Here is a 21,845-nt window from a genome sequence, read left to right on the forward strand (position 1 = left end):
ATGTCGGCTCAAAAAACAGTGAAAATCCCCATGTCGACCTTATGACCTGTCGACCTTCCTCATGTTGACCTATAACCATGTAGACCTTGTTCCATGTCGACGTAAAACCACGTCGACCTGTAACCACACCGACTTTTTCAACACACCTTGTATGTTACCTTGTCATTTGTTTTTTTGTTTGCTATGTACGGCGCTGCGGACACTTTGCGGCGCCTTATAAATAAACGTACTACTACTACTAACCACGTCGACCTTGTTCCATGTCGACCTAAAACCACGTCAACCTAAAACCATGTCGACCTTTCAGCATGTCGACCTAGTGTTGTTGACCTAATGTCGACCTAGTTCAGTCGACCAAACGACTGTTTCCCCAGGTCCTGACCTGGGTAGAACATGACTATGACCTGGGTAGAGGGCAGTCGGTGTAAATGGGTACACTGGGTCATCCGACCCGGCTCCCACCATTTACATCAATGGGGGACCGCAGCATCCGCAGGTTGGACAGGGGGGCACAGACAGCCTGCGCTGCTGTCTGCTATATTCAGCAGACAGCAGCGGAGGAGGTGAATGGATGCCGGTGTGAGGCATCCATTCACCTCCAGGACGATGGCTGGAGGGGTGCACGGGGGCTGGGGGCAGCCCAGCAGCTTACCTTGGTGCTGGGCTGTCCCCAGCACGGCGATCAGTGGTCCCGGCGGGGATCACCGCGGGCCTGGCGCTTGGAGATGATGTCATTACATTTCTCTAAAATGTGCAATGTACAGAACGCTTTAAGGAGCCGCATCCCGCTGTAAGCTCCTCTTCTCCTTCTGACACCCTCCGTGTACTCCCTGGCTAGCAGCTGTACATGTACCAGAGACATGGTATCTTCTACTCTAGTAAGCCAGTATCCCCTAAATGTATCATCGGGGAACCGCAGCAGGAATCTCCGATCCCTGCTGCGATCCCCCTTTCAGCGCCTCCGGCCGCATCCCCATAGGTTTCTATGGGGGATGCGAAGCTGCCCGATGTACCAACATCGGGCAGCCCGGCTTCGCACCCCTGGGCTACCGCCATTCTGAGATGGCGATAGCCCATTGTAGTCTATGCCTACACATCGCACTGCCCGGCTCGGATGAGAGGGGTCAGCGGGGGTCTGACCCCCCGGCTTCCAGGTTAGGGCTTCGCTGGGACGGGCTCCTTTCGGAGCCCTGTCCCTGCGCCCTGAAAATTGATAAATTGCCCCAATATGATCAATACCCCAGGACACCACCTCACAAAGGATTATTCCCTGTATTTGTCATTGTACAAATATATAGGTAGGCATGATGGAAATGGTTGTATTTAATGGGTGAGTAGACACTTTTATTTTTATATCATAGGGACCCCCTCCTCCCTCCCAAAACTGGCAATGAAAAGGGGTCTTCAAGAGGGAGGCCTGATTTGTACAGTGAGCCACAGAATGTCAGACTCCACCTCCCCCTACTACTGCCGTATCCGGCGGCGTGTATGCCTGAAATGCTGAGGGGCTATTGGGGAGATATTCAAGGGGAGGGGCTACAGGCTAATTGTAGTAGTAGTACAGAGACCGGTAGCCCCACAGTAAGGGACCCTGAGATATATAAGGGGGCAAACCCAACGTATTCAATATTCAATTATCTACTGTGTTTACCACGCAGGGCTATTCAATTATTAGTCAATTTCCCCTGTGTGTAAAACCATAGATTCTACGGGCTAATACTGTGGAGAACAATCTATGTTAAGTGCACCACCTAGGTCAGGGTTAGAGAACCTTTGGCCCCAGCTGTTGTTGGACTACACATCCCAGCATTCCCTGCAACAGTTTTATCATGGCCAAATAGCAAATTGTAGCAGGGCATGCTGGGATGTGTAGTCCAACAACAGCTGGAGGGCCAAAGGTTCCCCATCTCTGACCTACGACTTTGCTCTGTTTCTGGACTTCCCTCTTAACGAATGATTGCTATTACCTGTTCTAAACAGGTAAATGGGTAAGAAAGGTGTTTCCACACAGGTAATAACAATCAAACATTAAGAGGGAAGTCCAGAAACAGAGCATTGTGTCCCTCCTGGAAAGGGTCATGTTGGGAGGTATGGTACACTAACTCAAACCATAAATAACTGTCTTTTTTACACAAACTGAGCCGCAGAGCCGACCAAAGGATCTAGATCTTTTAATTGACCGACCCGGGTCCGCTCAGTGACCCGTTTTGCCCATCTCTACCTGAGGCATCTTGCAAAAAGTACACATAATTGAAAAGGGGATGTGACCACACTCACTTTACCCGTGACCACTCCCCCGTCCCCGAATATGTACCGATTTATGCCCTAAATGTTGGAGGGTATGCCACCGTGCATCTCCCGCCACCCTCCGGCCCCTCTCCCACCCTGCATCCCCCGCCACCCTCCGTCCCCTCTCCCACCCTCCGTCCCCTCTCCCACCCTGCATCCCCCGCCACCCTCCGTCCCCTCTCCCACCCTGCATCTCCCGCCACCCTCCGGCCCCTCTCCCACCCTGCATCCCCCGCCACCCTCCGTCCCCTCTCCCACCCTGCATCCCCCGCCACCCTCCGTCCCCTCTCCCACCCTGCATCCCCCGCCACCCTCCGTCCCCTCTCCCACCCTGCATCTCCCGCCACCCTCCGGCCCCTCTCCCACCCTGCATCCCCCGCCACCCTCCGTCCCCTCTCCCACCCTGCATCCCCCGCCACCCTCCGTCCCCTCTCCCACCCTGCATCCCCCGCCACCCTCTCCCTCCCTGCATCCCCCGCCACCCTCCGTCCCCTCTCGCACCCTGCATCCCCCGCCACCCTCCGTCCCCTCTCCCACCCTGCATCCCCCGCCACACTCCGTCCCCTCTCCCACCCTGCATCCCCCGCCACCCTCCGGCCCCTCTCCCACCCTGCATCCCCCGCCACCCTCCGTCCCCTCTCCCACCCTGCATCCCCCGCCACCCTCTCCCTCCCTGCATCCCCCGCCACCCTCCGTCCCCTCTCGCACCCTGCATCCCCCGCCACCCTCCGTCCCCTCTCCCACCCTGCATCCCCCGCCACACTCCGTCCCCTCTCCCACCCTGCATCCCCCGCCACCCTCCGTCCCCTCTCCCACCCTGCATCCCCCGCCACCCTCCGTCCCCTCTCCCACCCTGCATCCCCCGCCACCCTCCGTCCCCTCTCGCACCCTGCATCCCCCGCCACCCTCCGTCCCCTCTCCCACCCTGCATCCCCCGCCACCCTCCGTCCCCTCTCCCACCCTGCATCCCCCGCCACCCTCCGTCCCCTCTCCCACCCTGCATCCCCCGCCACCCTCCGTCCCCTCTCCCACCCTGCATCCCCCGCCACCCTCCGTCCCCTCTCCCACCCTGCATCCCCCGCCACCCTCCGTCCTCTCTCCCACCCTGCATCCCCCGCCACCCTCCGTCCCCTCTCCCACCCTGCATCCCCCGCCACCCTCCGTCCTCTCTCCCACCCTGCATCCCCCGCCACCCTCCGTCCCCTCTCCCACCCTGCATCCCCCGCCACCCTCCGTCCCCTCTCCCACCCTGCATCCCCCGCCACCCTCCGTCCCCTCTCCCACCCTGCATCCCCCGCCACCCTCCGTCCTCTCTCCCACCCTGCATCCCCCGCCACCCTCCGTCCCCTCTCCCACCCTGCATCCCCCGCCACCCTCCGTCCCCTCTCCCACCCTGCATCCCCCGCCACCCTCCGTCCCCTCTCCCACCCTGCATCCCCCGCCACCCTCCGTCCCCTCTCCCACCCTGCATCCCCCGCCACCCTCCGTCCCCTCTCCCACCCTGCATCCCCCGCCACCCTCCGTCCCCTCTCCCACCCTGCATCCCCCGCCACCCTCCGTCCCCTCTCGCACCCTGCATCCCCCGCCACCCTCCGTCCCCTCTCCCACCCTGCATCCCCCGCCACCCTCCGTCCCCTCTCCCACCCTGCATCCCCCGCCACCCTCCGTCCCCTCTCCCACCCTGCATCCCCCGCCACCCTCCGTCCCCTCTCCCACCCTGCATCCCCCGCCACCCTCCGTCCCCTCTCCCACCCTGCATCCCCCGCCACCCTCCGTCCCCTCTCCCACCCTGCATCCCCCGCCACCCTCCGTCCCCTCTCCCACCCTGCATCCCCCGCCACCCTCCGTCCTCTCTCCCACCCTGCATCCCCCGCCACCCTCCGTCCCCTCTCCCACCCTGCATCCCCCGCCACCCTCCGTCCCCTCTCCCACCCTGCATCCCCCGCCACCCTCCGTCCCCTCTCCCACCCTGCATCCCCCGCCACCCTCCGTCCTCTCTCCCACCCTGCATCCCCCGCCACCCTCCGTCCTCTCTCCCACCCTGCATCCCCCGCCACCCTCCGTCCCCTCTCCCACCCTGCATCCCCCGCCACCCTCCGTCCCCTCTCCCACCCTGCATCCCCCGCCACCCTCCGTCCCCTCTCCCACCCTGCATCCCCCGCCACCCTCCGTCCTCTCTCCCACCCTGCATCCCCCGCCACCCTCCGTCCTCTCTCCCACCCTGCACCACCACTGAAGTTGTGTGGAGCAGGGATGGACGCAAGCTCTGGGTCGGATACTAGCAGCCACAGCCCTTTACACCCCATTAATCGGGCAGGCAGTGGCCCCCGTATTCCCGCTCCCGGGTACGGCGCTGTATATATATTGGGGATAGAGAGAGGGGTGAGTGACTCCCCGGCTTTCTCCTCTTCCGGCATCAAGGTCCCGGACCGGAAGTAGCCGGCAGCGCAGATATGACATCACTTCCGTAACCCCGTTACCAAGCAACAGGAGCATAGCTGGTGCCGGCATAGAGCGGGAGTGAGTATACTAGCCAAGCACGTCGGGTGTAATGCTGCTGTATACAGAGTATTGCCCCCTTCCGCTGTATACAGAGTATTGCCCCCTTCCTCTGTATACAGAGTATTGCCCCCTTCCGCTGTATACAGAGTATTGCCCCCTTCCGCTGTATACAGAGTATTGCCCCCTTCCGCTGTATACAGAGTATTGCCCCCTTCCGCTGTATACAGAGTATTGCCCCCTTTCGCTGTATACAGAGTCTGCCCCCCCATGTATACAGAGTATTACCCCCTTCTGCTGTATACAGAGTATTGCCCCCTTCCGCTGTATACAGAGTATTGCCCCCTTCCGCTGTATACAGAGTATTGCCCCCTTCCGCTGTATACAGAGTATTGCCCCCTTCCGCTGTATACAGAGTATTGCCCCCTTCCGCTGTATACAGAGTATTGCCCCCTTTCGCTGTATACAGAGTCTGCCCCCCCATGTATACAAAGTGTTGCCCTTCCTCCCTCTGTGTACAAAGTGTTGCCCCCCTCCCTCTGCTGTGTGCAGAGTGTTGCCCCCCTCCCTCTGCTGTGTGCAGAGTGTTGCCCCCCTCCCTCTGCTGTGTGCAGAGTGTTACCCCCCTCCCTCTGCTGTGTGCAGAGTGTTACCCCCCTCCCTCTGCTGTGTGCAGAGTGTTACCCCCCTCCCTCTGCTGTGTGCAGAGTGTTGCCCTCCTCCCTCTGTGTGCAGAGTGTTACCCCCCTCCCTCTGCTGTGTGCAGAGTGTTACCCCCCTCCCTCTGCTGTGTGCAGAGTGTTGCCCCCCTCCCTCTGCTGTGTGCAGAGTGTTGCCCCCCTCCCTCTGCTGTGTGCAGAGTGTTGCCCTCCTCCCTCTGCTGTGTGCAGAGTGTTGCCCCCCTCCCTCTGCTGTGTGCAGAGTGTTGCCCCCCTCCCTCTGCTGTGTGCAGAGTGTTACCCCCCTCCCTCTGCTGTGTGCAGAGTGTTACCCCCCTCCCTCTGCTGTGTGCAGAGTGTTACCCCCCTCCCTCTGCTGTGTGCAGAGTGTTACCCCCCTCCCTCTGCTGTGTGCAGAGTGTTGCCCTCCTCCCTCTGTGTGCAGAGTGTTACCCCCCTCCCTCTGCTGTGTGCAGAGTGTTACCCCCCTCCCTCTGCTGTGTGCAGAGTGTTACCCCCCTCCCTCTGCTGTGTGCAGAGTGTTACCCCCCTCCCTCTGCTGTGTGCAGAGTGTTGCCCCCCTCCCTCTGCTGTGTGCAGAGTGTTGCCCCCCTCCCTCTGCTGTGTGCAGAGTGTTGCCCTCCTCCCTCTGCTGTGTGCAGAGTGTTGCCCTCCTCCCTCTGCTGTGTGCAGAGTGTTGCCCTCCTCCCTCTGCTGTGTGCAGAGTGTTGCCCTCCTCCCTCTGCTGTGTGCAGAGTGTTGCCCTCTTCCCTCTGCTGTGTGCAGAGTGTTGCCCTCTTCCCTCTGCTGTGTGCAGAGTGTTGCCCTCTTCCCTCTGCTGTGTGCAGAGTGTTGCCCTCCTCCCTCTGCTGTGTGCAGAGTGTTGCCCTCCTCCCTCTGCTGTGTGCAGAGTGTTGCCCTCTTCCCTCTGCTGTGTGCAGAGTGTTGCCCCCTCCCTCTGCTGTGTGCAGAGTGTTGCCCTCCTCCCTCTGCTGTGTGCAGAGTGTTGCCCCCTCCCTCTGCTGTGTGCAGAGTGTTGCCCTCCTCCCTCTGCTGTGTGCAGAGTGTTGCCCTCTTCCCTCTGCTGTGTGCAGAGTGTTGCCCTCCTCCCTCTGCTGTGTGCAGAGTGTTGCCCTCCTCCCTCTGCTGTGTGCAGAGTGTTGCCCTCTTCCCTCTGCTGTGTGCAGAGTGTTGCCCCCTCCCTCTGCTGTGTGCAGAGTGTTGCCCCCCTCCCTCTGCTGTGTGCAGAGTGTTGCCCCCTCCCTCTGCTGTGTGCAGAGTGTTGCCCTCCTCCCTCTGCTGTGTGCAGAGTGTTGCCCTCCTCCCTCTGCTGTGTGCAGAGTGTTGCCCTCCTCCCTCTGCTGTGTGCAGAGTGTTGCCCTCTTCCCTCTGCTGTGTGCAGAGTGTTGCCCTCTTCCCTCTGCTGTGTGCAGAGTGTTGCCCTCTTCCCTCTGCTGTGTGCAGAGTGTTGCCCTCTTCCCTCTGCTGTGTGCAGAGTGTTGCCCTCTTCCCTCTGCTGTGTGCAGAGTGTTGCCCTCTTCCCTCTGCTGTGTGCAGAGTGTTGCCCTCTTCCCTCTGCTGTGTGCAGAGTGTTGCCCTCCTCCCTCTGCTGTGTGCAGAGTGTTGCCCTCCTCCCTCTGCTGTGTGCAGAGTGTTGCCCTCCTCCCTCTGCTGTGTGCAGAGTGTTGCCCTCCTCCCTCTGCTGTGTGCAGAGTGTTGCCCTCCTCCCTCTGCTGTGTGCAGACACTGCAGAGTGTTGCCCTCCTCCCTCTGCTGTGTGCAGAGTGTTGCCCTCCTCCCTCTGCTGTGTGCAGACACTGCAGAGTGTTGCCCTCCTCCCTCTGCTGTGTGCAGACACTGCAGAGTGTTGCCCTCCTCCCTCTGCTGTGTGCAGAGTGTTGCCCTCCTCCCTCTGCTGTGTGCAGAGTGTTGCCCTCCTCCCTCTGCTGTGTGCAGAGTGTTGCCCTCTTCCCTCTGCTGTGTGCAGAGTGTTGCCCTCTTCCCTCTGCTGTGTGCAGAGTGTTGCCCTCTTCCCTCTGCTGTGTGCAGAGTGTTGCCCTCTTCCCTCTGCTGTGTGCAGAGTGTTGCCCTCTTCCCTCTGCTGTGTGCAGAGTGTTGCCCTCTTCCCTCTGCTGTGTGCAGAGTGTTGCCCTCCTCCCTCTGCTGTGTGCAGAGTGTTGCCCTCCTCCCTCTGCTGTGTGCAGACACTGCAGAGTGTTGCCCTCCTCCCTCTGCTGTGTGCAGAGTGTTGCCCTCCTCCCTCTGCTGTGTGCAGACACTGCAGAGTGTTGCCCTCCTCCCTCTGCTGTGTGCAGACACTGCAGAGTGTTGCCCTCCTCCCTCTGCTGTGTGCAGAGTGTTGCCCTCTTCCCTCTGCTGTGTGCAGAGTGTTGCCCTCTTCCCTCTGCTGTGTGCAGAGTGTTGCCCTCTTCCCTCTGCTGTGTGCAGAGTGTTGCCCTCTTCCCTCTGCTGTGTGCAGAGTGTTGCCCTCTTCCCTCTGCTGTGTGCAGAGTGTTGCCCTCTTCCCTCTGCTGTGTGCAGAGTGTTGCCCTCTTCCCTCTGCTGTGTGCAGAGTGTTGCCCTCTTCCCTCTGCTGTGTGCAGAGTGTTGCCCTCTTCCCTCTGCTGTGTGCAGAGTGTTGCCCTCTTCCCTCTGCTGTGTGCAGAGTGTTGCCCTCTTCCCTCTGCTGTGTGCAGAGTGTTGCCCTCTTCCCTCTGCTGTGTGCAGAGTGTTGCCCTCCTCCCTCTGCTGTGTGCAGAGTGTTGCCCTCCTCCCTCTGCTGTGTGCAGAGTGTTGCCCTCCTCCCTCTGCTGTGTGCAGAGTGTTGCCCTCCTCCCTCTGCTGTGTGCAGAGTGTTGCCCTCCTCCCTCTGCTGTGTGCAGAGTGTTGCCCTCCTCCCTCTGCTGTGTGCAGAGTGTTGCCCTCCTCCCTCTGCTGTGTGCAGACACTGCAGAGTGTTGCCCTCCTCCCTCTGCTGTATCCTGGCATTGCTCTGTATTGCAGGGTGGCAGAGACACCATATACTATTACACCCTGGCATTGCTCTGTATAGAAGGGTGGCAGAGATACCATATACCAGTGGTAGCCAACCCTAGCCCTCGAGAGCTACCAACAGTTCACATTTTCCAGACAACCTAGCTGCTGTACAGCTGCACTCATTAATCACTGACACATTTTAAAAGATCCACTGATGGAGCTAATTAGCTCACTTGTGATTCTGTGAGGAGACCTGCAAAACATGCACTGTTGGTAGCTCTCGAGGACTAGGGTTGGCTACCCCAGCCATATACTATTACACCGTGGCATTGCTCTGTATAGCAGGGTGGCAGAGACACCATATACTATTACACCGTGGCATTGCTCTGTATAGAAGGGTGGCAGAGACACCATATACTATTACACCGTGGCATTGCTCTGTATAGAAGGGTGGCAGAGACACCATATACTATTACACCGTGGCATTGCTCTGTATAGAAGGGTGGCAGAGACACCATATACTATTACACCGTGGCATTGCTCTGTATAGAAGGGTGGCAGAGACACCATATACTATTACACCGTGGCATTGCTCTGTATAGAAGGGTGGCAGAGACACCATATACTATTACACCGTGGCATTGCTCTGTATAGAAGGGTGGCAGAGACACCATATACTATTACACCGTGGCATTGCTCTGTATAGAAGGGTGGCAGAGACACCATATACTATTACACCGTGGCATTGCTCTGTATAGAAGGCTGGCAGAGACACCATATACTATTACACCGTGGCATTGCTCTGTATAGAAGGGTGGCAGAGACACCATATACTATTACACCGTGGCATTGCTCTGTATAGAAGGGTGGCAGAGACACCATATACTATTACACCGTGGCATTGCTCTGTATAGAAGGCTGGCAGAGACACCATATACTATTACACCCTGGCATTGCTCTGTATAGAAGGGTGGCAGAAACACCATATACTATTACACCCTGGCATTGCTCTTTGTAGCAGGGTGGCAGAGATACCATATACTATTACACCGTGGCATTGCTCTGTATAGAAGGGTGGCAGAGACACCATATACTATTACACCGTGGCATTGCTCTGTATAGAAGGGTGGCAGAGACACCATATACTATTACACCCTGGCATTGCTCTGTATAGAAGGGTGGCAGAGACACCATATACTATTACACCCTGGCATTGCTCTTTGTAGCAGGGTGGCAGAGATACCATATACTATTACACCGTGGCATTGCTCTGTATAGAAGGGTGGCGGAGACACCATATACTATTACACCGTGGCATTGCTCTGTATAGAAGGGTGGCGGAGACACCATATACTATTACACCGTGGCATTGCTCTGTATAGAAGGGTGGCAGAGACACCATATACTATTACACCGTGGCATTGCTCTGTATAGAAGGGTGGCAGAGACACCATATACTATTACACCCTGGCATTGCTCTGTATAGAAGGGTGGCAGAGACACCATATACTATTACACCCTGGCATTGCTCTTTGTAGCAGGGTGGCAGAGATACCATATACTATTACACCGTGGCATTGCTCTGTATAGAAGGGTGGCAGAGACACCATATACTATTACACCGTGGCATTGCTCTGTATAGAAGGGTGGCAGAGACACCATATACTATTACACCGTGGCATTGCTCTGTATAGAAGGGTGGCAGAGACACCATATACTATTACACCCTGGCATTGCTCTGTATAGAAGGGTGGCAGAGACACCATATACTATTACACCCTGGCATTGCTCTTTGTAGCAGGGTGGCAGAGATACCATATACTATTACACCGTGGCATTGCTCTGTATAGAAGGGTGGCAGAGACACCATATACTATTACACCGTGGCATTGCTCTGTATAGAAGGGTGGCAGAGACACTATATATTATCTGATTGGCTAGTACTGGATCACTGTCAGCTACATCTCTCTCCCAGGCTTAGTACATAGACCACTTTACCTGGGACAATCTCACTATAAGTAACGAATACTCATATTGTACTTTCCTATTCTCCCTCTAGGATGGAGAAATATCATGTTCTAGAACTGATTGGGGAAGGTTCCTTTGGAAGAGTCTATAAAGGAAGACGAAAGCTCAGCGGAGAGGTAACTGCCCCGTATAACTCCCGGGGAGGAGATGGCACCATGGTGCGGTAACATCACACATACATACACAGATGTGTAACTGCCCCGTATAACGCCCGGGGAGGAGATGGCGCCATGGTGCGGTAACATCACACATACATACACAGATGTGTAACTGCCCCGTATAACGCCCGGGGAGGAGATGGCACCATGGTGCGGTAACATCACACATACATACACAGATGTGTAACTGCACCGTATAACGCCCGGGGAGGAGATGGCCCCACGGTGCGGTAACATCACACATACATACACAGATGTGTAACTGCCCCGTATAACTCCCGGGGAGGAGATGGCGCCATGGTGCGGTAACATCACACATACATACACAGATGTGTAACTGCACCGTATAACGCCCGGGGAGGAGATGGCCCCGCGGTGCGGTAACATCACACATACATACACAGATGTGTAACTGCCCCGTATAACGCCCGGGGAGGAGATGGCGCCATGGTGCGGTAACATCACACATACATACACAGATGTGTAACTGCCCCGTATAACGCCCGGGGAGGAGATGGCGCCATGGTGCGGTAACGTCACACATACATACACAGATGTGTAACTGCCCCGTATAACGCCCGGGGAGGAGATGGCGCCATGGTGCGGTAACATCACACATACATACACAGATGTGTAACTGCCCCGTATAACTCCCGGGGAGGAGATGGCGCCACGGTGCGGTAACATCATACATACACAGATGTGTAACTGCACCGTATAACGCCCGGGGAGGAGATGGCACCATGGTGCGGTAACATCACACATACATACACAGATGTGTAAATGCCCCGTATAACGCCCGGGGAGGAGATGGCACCATGGTGCGGTAACATCACACATACACACACAGATGTGTAACTGCCCCGTATAACGCCCGGGGAGGAGATGGCGCCATGGTGCGGTAACATCACACATACATACACAGATGTGTAACTGCCCCGTATAACGCCCGGGGAGGAGATGGCGCCATGGTGCGGTAACATCACACATACACACACAGATGTGTAACTGCCCCGTATAACGCCCGGGGAGGAGATGGCGCCATGGTGCGGTAACATCACACATACATACACAGATGTGTAACTGCCCCGTATAACGCCCGGGGAGGAGATGGCGCCATGGTGCGGTAACATCACACATACATACACAGATGTGTAACTGCCCTGTATAACGCCCGGGGAGGAGATGGCGCCATGGTGCGGTAACATCACACATACATACACAGATGTGTAACTGCCCCGTATAGCTCCCGGGGAGGAGATGGCACCATGGTGCGGTAACATCACACATACATACACAGATGTGTAACTGCACCGTATAATGCCCGGGGAGGAGATGGCCCCACGGTGCGGTAACATCACACATACATACACAGATGTGTAACTGCCCCGTATACCGCCTGGTGAGGAGATGGCGCCATGGTGCGGTAACATCACACATACACACACAGATGTGTAACTGCCCCGTATAACGCCTGGTGAGGAGATGGCGCCATGGTGCGGTAACATCACACATACATACACAAATGTGTAACTGCCCCGTATAACGCCCGGGGAGGAGATGGCGCCATGGTGCGGTTACATCACACATACATACACAGATGTGTAAATGCCCCGTATAACGCCTGGGGAGGAGATGGCGCCATGGTGCGGTAACATCACACATACATACACGGATGTGTAACTGCCCCGTATAACGCCTGGGGAGGAGATGGCGCCATGGTGCGGTAACATCACACATACATACACAGATGTGTAACTGCCCCGTATAACGCCCGGGGAGGAGATGGCGCCATGGTGCGGTAACATCACACATACATACACGGATGTGTAACTGCCCCGTATAACGCCCGGGGAGGAGATGGCGCCATGGTGCGGTAACATCACACATACATACACAGATGTGTAACTGCCCCGTATAACGCCCGGGGAGGAGATGGCGCCATGGTGCGGTAACATCACACATACATACACAGATGTGTAAATGCCCCGTATAACGCCCGGGGAGGAGATGGCGCCATGGTGCGGTAACATCACACATACATACACAGATGTGTAACTGCTCCGTATAACGCCTGGGGAGGAGATGGCGCCATGGTGCGGTAACATCACACATACATACACAGATGTGTAAATGCCCCGTATAACGCCTGGGGAGGAGATGGCGCCATGGTGCGGTAACATCACACATACATACACGGATGTGTAACTGCCCCGTATAACGCCTGGGGAGGAGATGGCGCCATGGTGCGGTAACATCACACATACACACACGGATGTGTAACTGCCCCGTATAACGCCTGGTGAGGAGATGGCACCATGGTGCGGTAACATCACACATACATACACAGATGTGTAACTGCCCCGTATAATGCCCGGGGAGGAGATGGCACAATGGTGCGGTAACATCACACATACATACACAGATGTGTAACTGCACCGTATAACGCCCGGGGAGGAGATGGCACCATGGTGCGGTTACATCACACATACATACACAAATGTGTAACTGCCCCGTATAACGCCCGGGGAGGAGATGGCACCATGGTGCGGTTACATCACACATACATACACAGATGTGTAACTGCCCCGTATAACGCCCGGGGAGGAGATGGCGCCATGGTGCGGTAACATCACACATACATACACAGATGTGTAACTGCCCCGTATAACGCCCGGGGAGGAGATGGCACCATGGTGCGGTAACATCACACATACATACACAGATGTGTAACTGCCCCGTATAACGCCCGGGGAGGAGATGGCACCATGGTGCGGTAACATCACACATACATACACGGATGTGTAACTGCCCCGTATAACGCCCGGGGAGGAGATGGCACCATGGTGCGGTAACATCACACATACATACACAGATGTGTAACTGCACCGTATAACGCCCGGGGAGGAGATGGCACCATGGTGCGGTAACATCACACATACATACACGGATGTGTAACTGCCCCGTATAACGCCCGGGGAGGAGATGGCCCCACGGTGCGGTAACATCACACATACATACACGGATGTGTAACTGCCCCGTATAACGCCCGGGGAGGAGATGGCACCATGGTGCGGTAACATCACACATACATACACAGATGTGTAACTGCCCCGTATAACGCCCGGGGAGGAGATGGCACCATGGTGCGGTAACATCACACATACATACACAGATGTGTAACTGCTCCGTATAACGCCCGGGGAGGAGATGGCACCATGGTGCGGTAACATCACACATACACACACGGATGTGTAACTGCCCCGTATAACGCCCGGGGAGGAGATGGCACCATGGTGCGGTAACATCACACATACATACACAGATGTGTAACTGCCCCGTATAACGCCCTGGGAGGAGATGGCACCATGGTGCGGTAACATCACACATACATACACAGATGTGTAACTGCCCCGTATAACGCCTGGGGAGGAGATGGCACCATGGTGCGGTAACATCACACATACACACACAGATGTGTAACTGCTCCGTATAACGCCCGGGGAGGAGATGGCACCATGGTGCGGTAACATCACACATACACACACAGATGTGTAACTGCCCCGTATAACGCCCGGGGAGGAGATGGCACCATGGTGCGGTAACATCACACATACATACACAGATGTGTAACTGCACCGTATAACGCCCGGGGAGGAGATGGCGCCATGGTGCGGTAACATCACACATACATACACAGATGTGTAACTGCCCCGTATAACGCCTGGTGAGGAGATGGCGCCATGGTGCGGTAACATCACACATACATACACAGATGTGTAACTGCCCCGTATAACGCCCGGGGAGGAGATGGCACCATGGTGCGGTAACATCACACATACATACACGGATGTGTAACTGCTCCGTATAACGCCCGGGGAGGAGATGGCGCCATGGTGCGGTAACATCACACATACATACACAGATGTGTAACTGCACCGTATAACGCCCGGGGAGGAGATGGCACCATGGTGCGGTAACATCACACATACATACACAGATGTGTAACTGCCCCGTATAACGCCCGGGGAGGAGATGGCCCCATGGTGCGGTAACATCACACATACACACACAGATGTGTAACTGCCCCGTATACCGCCCGGGGAGGAGATGGCACCATGGTGCGGTAACATCACACATACATACACAGATGTGTAACTGCACCGTATAACGCCCTGGGAGGAGATGGCGCCATGGTGCGGTAACATCACACATACATACACAGATGTGTAACTGCCCCGTATAACGCCCGGTGAGGAGATGGCACCATGGTGCGGTAACATCACACATACACACACAGATGTGTAACTGCCCCGTATACCGCCCGGGGAGGAGATGGCGCCATGGTGCGGTAACATCACACATACATACACAGATGTGTAACTGCCCCATATAATGCCCGGGGAGGAGCAAGGGCCTTATTTGCCAATCAGGGGGGTCCCCACCCTAACGTAGAAAGTAGTCCCCCACTGTTTCAATGTTCATTTCTGCTACTGTCACACGGGGTGACTCGCACAATGGTGAGGACTGGTTAAGCCAACCCAGATATAACAATCAGCAGCAGTTACCGTGTATCAAGCACACTGCAGGGATATACTACCACAATCCTGATTCTTTTTTTATCTAGTGTTTCTCCACTAGATGGCACCATAGTCATCATTATAAGCTGAAATTATATACCATTCTTTTGGAGAGAACAGGATACAAAATACAGTTTTTTCTCACAGAATTCTGTACACACTATTAGTCTATGTACAATCTTTATAAAAAGATTTCAATATAGAATATTCGCGGTTCGCCACACATTTATCATATATGTGATCCCTGTCTGAGTGACAGTCCTTGACAATTTAAGATTTGATTAGTTCAAAAAATGTATTATCTGTTGTATGATCAAAGATTTAATGTATTCAGAAGTATCATTGGATTTATATGTTTGTATGTGTCCTGTGTATGTCATATATCTGTTTCTGCAATTATCTAATTTTTTTTTTTTAAATATATATTTTTGCACAATTTAGCATAAAATTGCCCACTATGGGACCATACATACAAAATTAGTAATAACAGTTTACTTTTGCAATTCAACTTATTACAACAAAAATATACACAATCCCCGCCCCGCCCAACCCCCACTTCTCCCCCCTCCCCCGCTTGGTGGAGCAAATATTGAAGAGTTCCTTAGTGGAGACCCGAGATTTAACTATGATTCGTTAATTTTCCTACCTGGATGCCTTTGCCTTGGCTGATCTACTAGGTTATAATAGTTCCGCCTTATTTAGCCGATTTCCTTACCTAGATTATTATCTGTCCAACCCATTGGGGTCTGCACCCCTTCTTAACACCAACCCATTGGGGTCTGCACCCCTTCTTAACTGTGCAATTCTGTGTTTTATTTTGCGACTGTGTGTCCTAATTTCGTTAATAGTGCATAGTTATATTTAGTGCTATATTCCCTCTCTCAGGAACTATTTTAATTGTAGGGAAAGTGCTTGTCATATTGTTATCCTTAGTGTGGGATTACATTTAGTATTATATTTCATCTGTGAAGCAACTTTTTCACGGTTGGTGTTACACTTTTTTTTTTTTTTTTTGTGTTAACAGTTATGGGTATTTCTAGGGTTTACCAATCCCTGGTGCTCTGTGCCCCTTACACTTGTGAGATTTTGTGAGATTTGACCCAATTCAGGTGGATTGAGTCAATTTATCTGACAAAATCTGATGTGCCTGTCTGACAAAATCTTATGTGCCTGATGTGTAGGACACAATCCACAATCCTGTGCCATTGGGTAAAACCAAGAGATTGAACGAGAGTGATCCTCCTGCACATAGGATAAATCTCGAGTCAATCAGGTTCAAATTGTTGATCAATAAGTTGAACAAGTGTAAGGGGGGCCTTAGTGTTAAATCCCTTTTTTTATTTTTATTGTTATTTTGTGTAATAGTGTTGGTTTTGCATATATTTAACTCGTGGGAAACAGGTCTAACCAACGGTGCCAAATTTTATAATATTTATGCATCGAATTGTGGCTTTTATATAAGAATTTTTCATGTTTAGCTTTGTAGATTACTAGCGCTTTCCAGCAGGCTAATTTAGGGCCTTTCTTCGCCATCCAACTTCTGGCAATTATTACTTTTGCTAAAGCACAAAGATTGGTGACATATTGTCGGTCCCCAGGCTCAAGCTGGCCAAGGTCCAGAATGTTTAGCAGGCAGCCACTGGCTGACAGCACGGACCGGGCAATGCCTGAATCCACTATAATTAGAATTACCTCTGTCCAAAATGTAGTCAGCACCTGGCACTGCCATAAAAGATGGTAACAAGCGCCCTCTTCCTGCTTACATTTGGGGCAGAGTGTGGTTATATGTCCGTTAAATTTTACCATACGAGTTGTGGACATATAAACTCTGTGTAAGATAAAGTATTGCACCTGTTGCACCCTCAGTGCACTGGTGGCTCTAGCAATATTCGAAACTGCAAAACGCCAGTCGTCCTCCTCTATTGGCCCCATGTCCTGGACCCACTTATTCCTCAATGTCTCCATACTTACTAGTCCTTTATCCCGATTAATACATTTATAAATTCTACTAACCAATTTTTTAGGACTTCCTACTCCTATTATTTTCTTAATCGGGGATTCTCCTAACAGCGGAGGGCCGTCTTGAAATCTGGCCGCCAATGCTGTTTTTAACTGTAAATAACGATAAAGATATGATTTGGGCAGTCCAAATTCAGCCTTTAGTTCGGCGCAAGTTTTAATACGGCCGGGAAGGTATATTCGACCAAGAGTTATTATAGAATATCTATTCCAGGCTTCTCTGACCTGAGTCATACTTGACTCTCTAAAAGTCACGGGGTCATCAATTGGGTGCATTGGATCAAGGGACTGGGTGTTAATCATTCTATTGGCTTCCTGACAGATTTTTAAAGCTTGCTTAACCAAAGGTGGATCCAAAGGTAGGATGTTAGTTTGTAGTATTCTATTTATAGGGTGGCTACTTCAACTAGTGCATGGGCAGTATCACTGTCCTCCGTCTCCTCCATCCAGGGCCTAATAAAGCTAGTTGGGCAGACAAATAATATGCATGGAAATCTGGCAGTCCCAGTCCACCTGCCCCCCTGTCCAAGTCCACCTGCCCCCCTGTCCAAGTCCACCTGCCCCCCTGTCCAGCATAAGTTTGTTCAATTGGACCTTCGGTCGGGTGTTATGCCAAATGAAGGACGAGATACTACTATTAAGTTTCCTAAAAAGTTTTTTTGCAAGAGGGATTGGCGATTGTTGGATCCGGTACAGCAATTGCGGGAGCACCACCATTTTAATTAAGTTAATCCTACCCGTGACTGACAACGGGAGTTTACCCCAAGATTTAAATTTTATTTCTATTTTGCTCAGCATTGGAAGAATGTTATGATGGATAAAGTCCTCTGAGTTACGCGTTATTTGTATCCCTAGGTATTTAAACTTAGCGTCCAGGCTAGTGGAACCGGGGGAGGTAATGTTTGGGGCAACGCGTTGCCAAGGTACATGATGTGTGATTTATTCCAGTTTATTTGTAAGCTAGATAGCTTGCCAAAGTCGGAAATCAGTTTTATGACCACTGGTAATGATATCCTGTAGTCAAAAAGATAAATTAAAACATCATCTGCGTATAATGATACCACATCTGTACCCTTGGCAACGCGTAGCCCGCGGATGTCCGTTTGGGTTCTCAATCTGCATACTAGGGGTTCTATTGAAAGTGCAAATAAAAGGGGTGAGAGGGGGCACCCCTGTCTCGTACCTCTTGAGAGCTTAAATGGAGGTGAGGTCCATCCATTTAAAGACACCTAGCAGTGGGGCATTTATATAAAAGTTGTATCCACTTAATGAAGTTAACCCCTAATCCAAATGCCTTCAAGGTGGCCCATAAGTATGGCCATTCCACCACGTCGAAAGCTTTGGTAGCATCTAAAGATACTACCGCCGGTTGGCTTTCTGGTTCAAGGGGTAACTGAAGGTGGGTAAATAGCCTACGCAGATTGGTCGAGGTTGATTTGCCCGGCATAAAGCCAGCCTGATTAGAATGGACTATTTTGGAAATGTGTTTTTTAAGCCTATTGGCCAGAATTTTTGCTAAAATTTTAGCCTCGTTAGATAAAAGGGAAATGGGGCGGTATGAATCTAGCTTAGTTGAGTCCTTCCCTGGTTTTAAGATGACTATTATTTTTGCCTCCACCATGGATGCTGGAATCTCCTCTTCCTCAAAACAGCGCATTAAGGTATGATGGAATTGGGGGGCAATGGTGTTACTACATTTTCTAAAAACCTCTGCAGGAATCCCATCCAACCCAGGGGCTTTGTTACCCGGTAGTTCTTTTATAGCCTGACAGACTTCAGTCAATAATAATGGTTCTTCCAGCTCCTGTCTTTCCTTTTGGGATAAGCTAGGTAACTTACATCTTTCTAACTGGAGCAGGATCTCCTCTGGTGTGCTCTGAGGTGTATAATTCCTGCAAGTATTCGCAAGACATCCCCCCTAACTGAGGAGTGTCATATATCAGCTGGCCCTGGGTGTCTGTAATGGGTCCTATACAAAGGGGGGGGTCCCTCGGCCTTGGCCATATAACGGCCAGTTTTATCGGCTGATTGATATGCCTTACAGGACTGGTGTAACCGCAGTTTAGTGTTATCTTCCCGTATGGCATCCTGCCATATTTTTTGCACCTGTTGCCACTTAATTTTTACTGCTTCTACTTTGTCCTGAATATATTCGGACTCTAGCTCCAGGCATTTCTCCTCTAGTTTCTGTATGTGTTGGTTCTTGGCCCGAGTGAATACCCCTCGCATATACGCCTTGAACGCATCCCACTCAGCAGCAGCCGCTGCCGAGCCCTAATTTGCCTCCCAAAATTCACTCCAAAGTTTTACCATGTTATCCTCCTGGCCCAAATAATATAACCAAGCTGAGTTGAGTTTCCAGAACCCTTGGCCCCTTACGAGTTTATCAGAGAATTCCAATATTATGGGGGAATGGTCGGATATACCCCGGGGTCTGTATTCTATATTCTTAACAAGCGAGAGGAAAGACTGGGATGCCAGGATAAAATCTATTCTGGAGAAAGTTTGATATGACAGAAAAACATGAGAGTTGAGAAGCTTTAGGGTTACGTTCACGCCAAATATCTCGCCATCCCATATCGCGTACGAAACCTGAGAAGGGGGTGCACGATGTTGATCCAGTGGCGGAACCTCCTCTCCATCTATCAAGTGCCGGGTCAAGAATGTTGTTGAAATCCCCTGCACACACCACTTCTGCGGAAGGATTGCATGCGGCAAAGGCCACAGCCCTTTCCAGTGTTTCGTAGGAGAAGGGAGGGGGGATATATACTGCCAGTATCACCAGCGGTAGAGCATTTATGATACAGTCCAAGAAGATGTATCTGCCTCCTGGGTCAGTCTCCACCCGGTTACAAACAAAAGCTAATGTTTTCCTTATAAGGACTGAAACCCCTCTAGATGATGTTGTGAAGGGGGCATGGTAACCTACCCAAGGCCAAAAGCTTCCCTCCTATAAGGTGGGTCTCGGAGAGACAGGCAATATCCACCCCATAGGAGCGAAGCTGATTCAGCACCAGGTATCGTTTGATCTTATTATTAAGACCGCTTCTGTTCCATGCTAACAACTTAACCATCTGTTATTTTTAATGTTTTATATCTAAATGCACTATCAAATTTTTTATACATCTCACAGTAGTATATTGTCCCCACAAAAAAAAAGTATTTTCTGTTTCTCTTTCTACCAAGCGGATCCCTCCCTCCCCCCACCCTGTATACCCATTCCCTATAGGCATACCTGTCCCCTCCCCCCCCCCCCCCCCCCCAAAAAAAAAGAAAAAGTTAAAGATGAGAACAAGATAAGAAAAATATGTCAAAATTAAAACACATATAGTTCTCAATATCAACCACATGAAAAAAGAAAAAAGAGTCATCATGCTATAGGGGCTGACGAAAAATGAAAAAAGGGCCACCCCTGAGCGAGTGGGGGAACACCCCAGCAGGTTACAATTATCATATTTTTATCGTATTGGATATTTCTACACCGGCACCTTGCGCCTAGGACCCAGAGGTTTTGCTTCCAACCACTGAGCTGCCTCAATGGGAGTTGAAAAGAAATGTGTTGTGTTGTTATCCACCACTCTTAGTTTGGAGGGGAATATCACGGAGTAGCTTATGTCCAAGTCCCGCAATTTTTTATTTATATCTCCAAACTTTCCCCTCTCTTTTTGTACTTCAAGCGCAAAATCTGGGTACACTGAGATCTTGTTTCCATTGTACATCAAAGGACCATTAGCTCGGATTGCGCGCAGCACAATGTCCCTGTCCACATAACTTAAGAATTTCACAATGAATGTTCGCGGTGGCGCTCCCGGAGGTAAAGGTCTAGGGGGGCTCTATGTGCCCTTTCTGCCGCGAATTGGGCTGTAAATGCGGTTTTTCCCACAGTGTCTCTTAACCAGTTTTCCACAAATTTTTGGGGATCTTGCCCCTCGGAATGTTCTGGTAGGCCCACAAACCTTAAGTTATTGCGCCTAAGCCTTCCCTCCATTTCAACGAGTTTAGTTTTCAATTCAGAGGACTGCTGGGTACAGTAATTCATCTTGTTCAACCATTGGGTGTTGGTATCTTCCAGGCATGATATCCGCTTTTCAGCTTCATCTATGCGTGTTGTAATCACACTGATATCAGATTTTAGAGACTGAATCTCCGTTTGGAGATCTTTAATTTGCCCGGAGAGTCGCTGTTCCGAGTTGGTGATAGCGTCCAGGACCTGCTGCATCGTTGGGTCATTTGTTTCTTCAGAGGTTTTGGATTTCGTTGGGGTGGCATGAGGGGTTGTGGTCTGTGAGGAGTTACCCGCCTGGGATCTGGCGTATTTCTCAAGCCGGGCAGCGGCCGTAACGTTGACAGTTTTACCCATATTGCTATGCACCAGAAGTCACACCAACCAAAAAAAGAATAATGGAAAGAAAAAGAAAAAAGAGGAAAAAGGGGAAAGGTGTGTGTGGTATAGACCTTTATATCAATTTGTTAGTCCCGCACAGTGTCTGCTGGGTTTGCTGTCCTTGCATCTGGTAACCCTCCGTTTATTTAACTTGTTTAGTTTGAACTACTAGGCCTCACCACTGCCACACCAGTCCGCTCACACCTGGGTTGGTGTTACCAATAGGGGCCACCTTCCAGGGCCCGTTGTACCG

The 21,845-nt window shown here is 52.3% G+C and overlaps 1 protein-coding gene across 3 annotated transcripts in view; it reads left to right on the forward strand.

Moving 5' to 3' along the window:
• The first annotated feature begins 4,656 nt into the window (after positions 1 to 4,656).
• STK36 (serine/threonine kinase 36) overlaps positions 4,657 to 21,845 on the forward strand; it is a 142,780-nt gene continuing 125,591 nt past the window's right edge. For all 3 annotated transcript variants that reach the window (XM_083152182.1, XM_083152181.1, XM_083152180.1), the window contains exons 1-2: positions 4,657 to 4,809; positions 10,483 to 10,567. In XM_083152182.1, coding sequence (XP_083008308.1) covers positions 10,484 to 10,567 — 84 coding nt within the window. In that variant the 5' untranslated portion in view covers positions 4,657 to 4,809; position 10,483. The remainder of the gene's footprint in view (positions 4,810 to 10,482; positions 10,568 to 21,845) is intronic.

The sequence above is a fragment of the Crinia signifera genome, chromosome 7 (assembly GCF_055691185.1).
Source record: "Crinia signifera chromosome 7, ASM5569118v1, whole genome shotgun sequence".
In the NCBI taxonomy this organism is placed as follows: domain Eukaryota; kingdom Metazoa; phylum Chordata; class Amphibia; order Anura; family Myobatrachidae; genus Crinia; species Crinia signifera.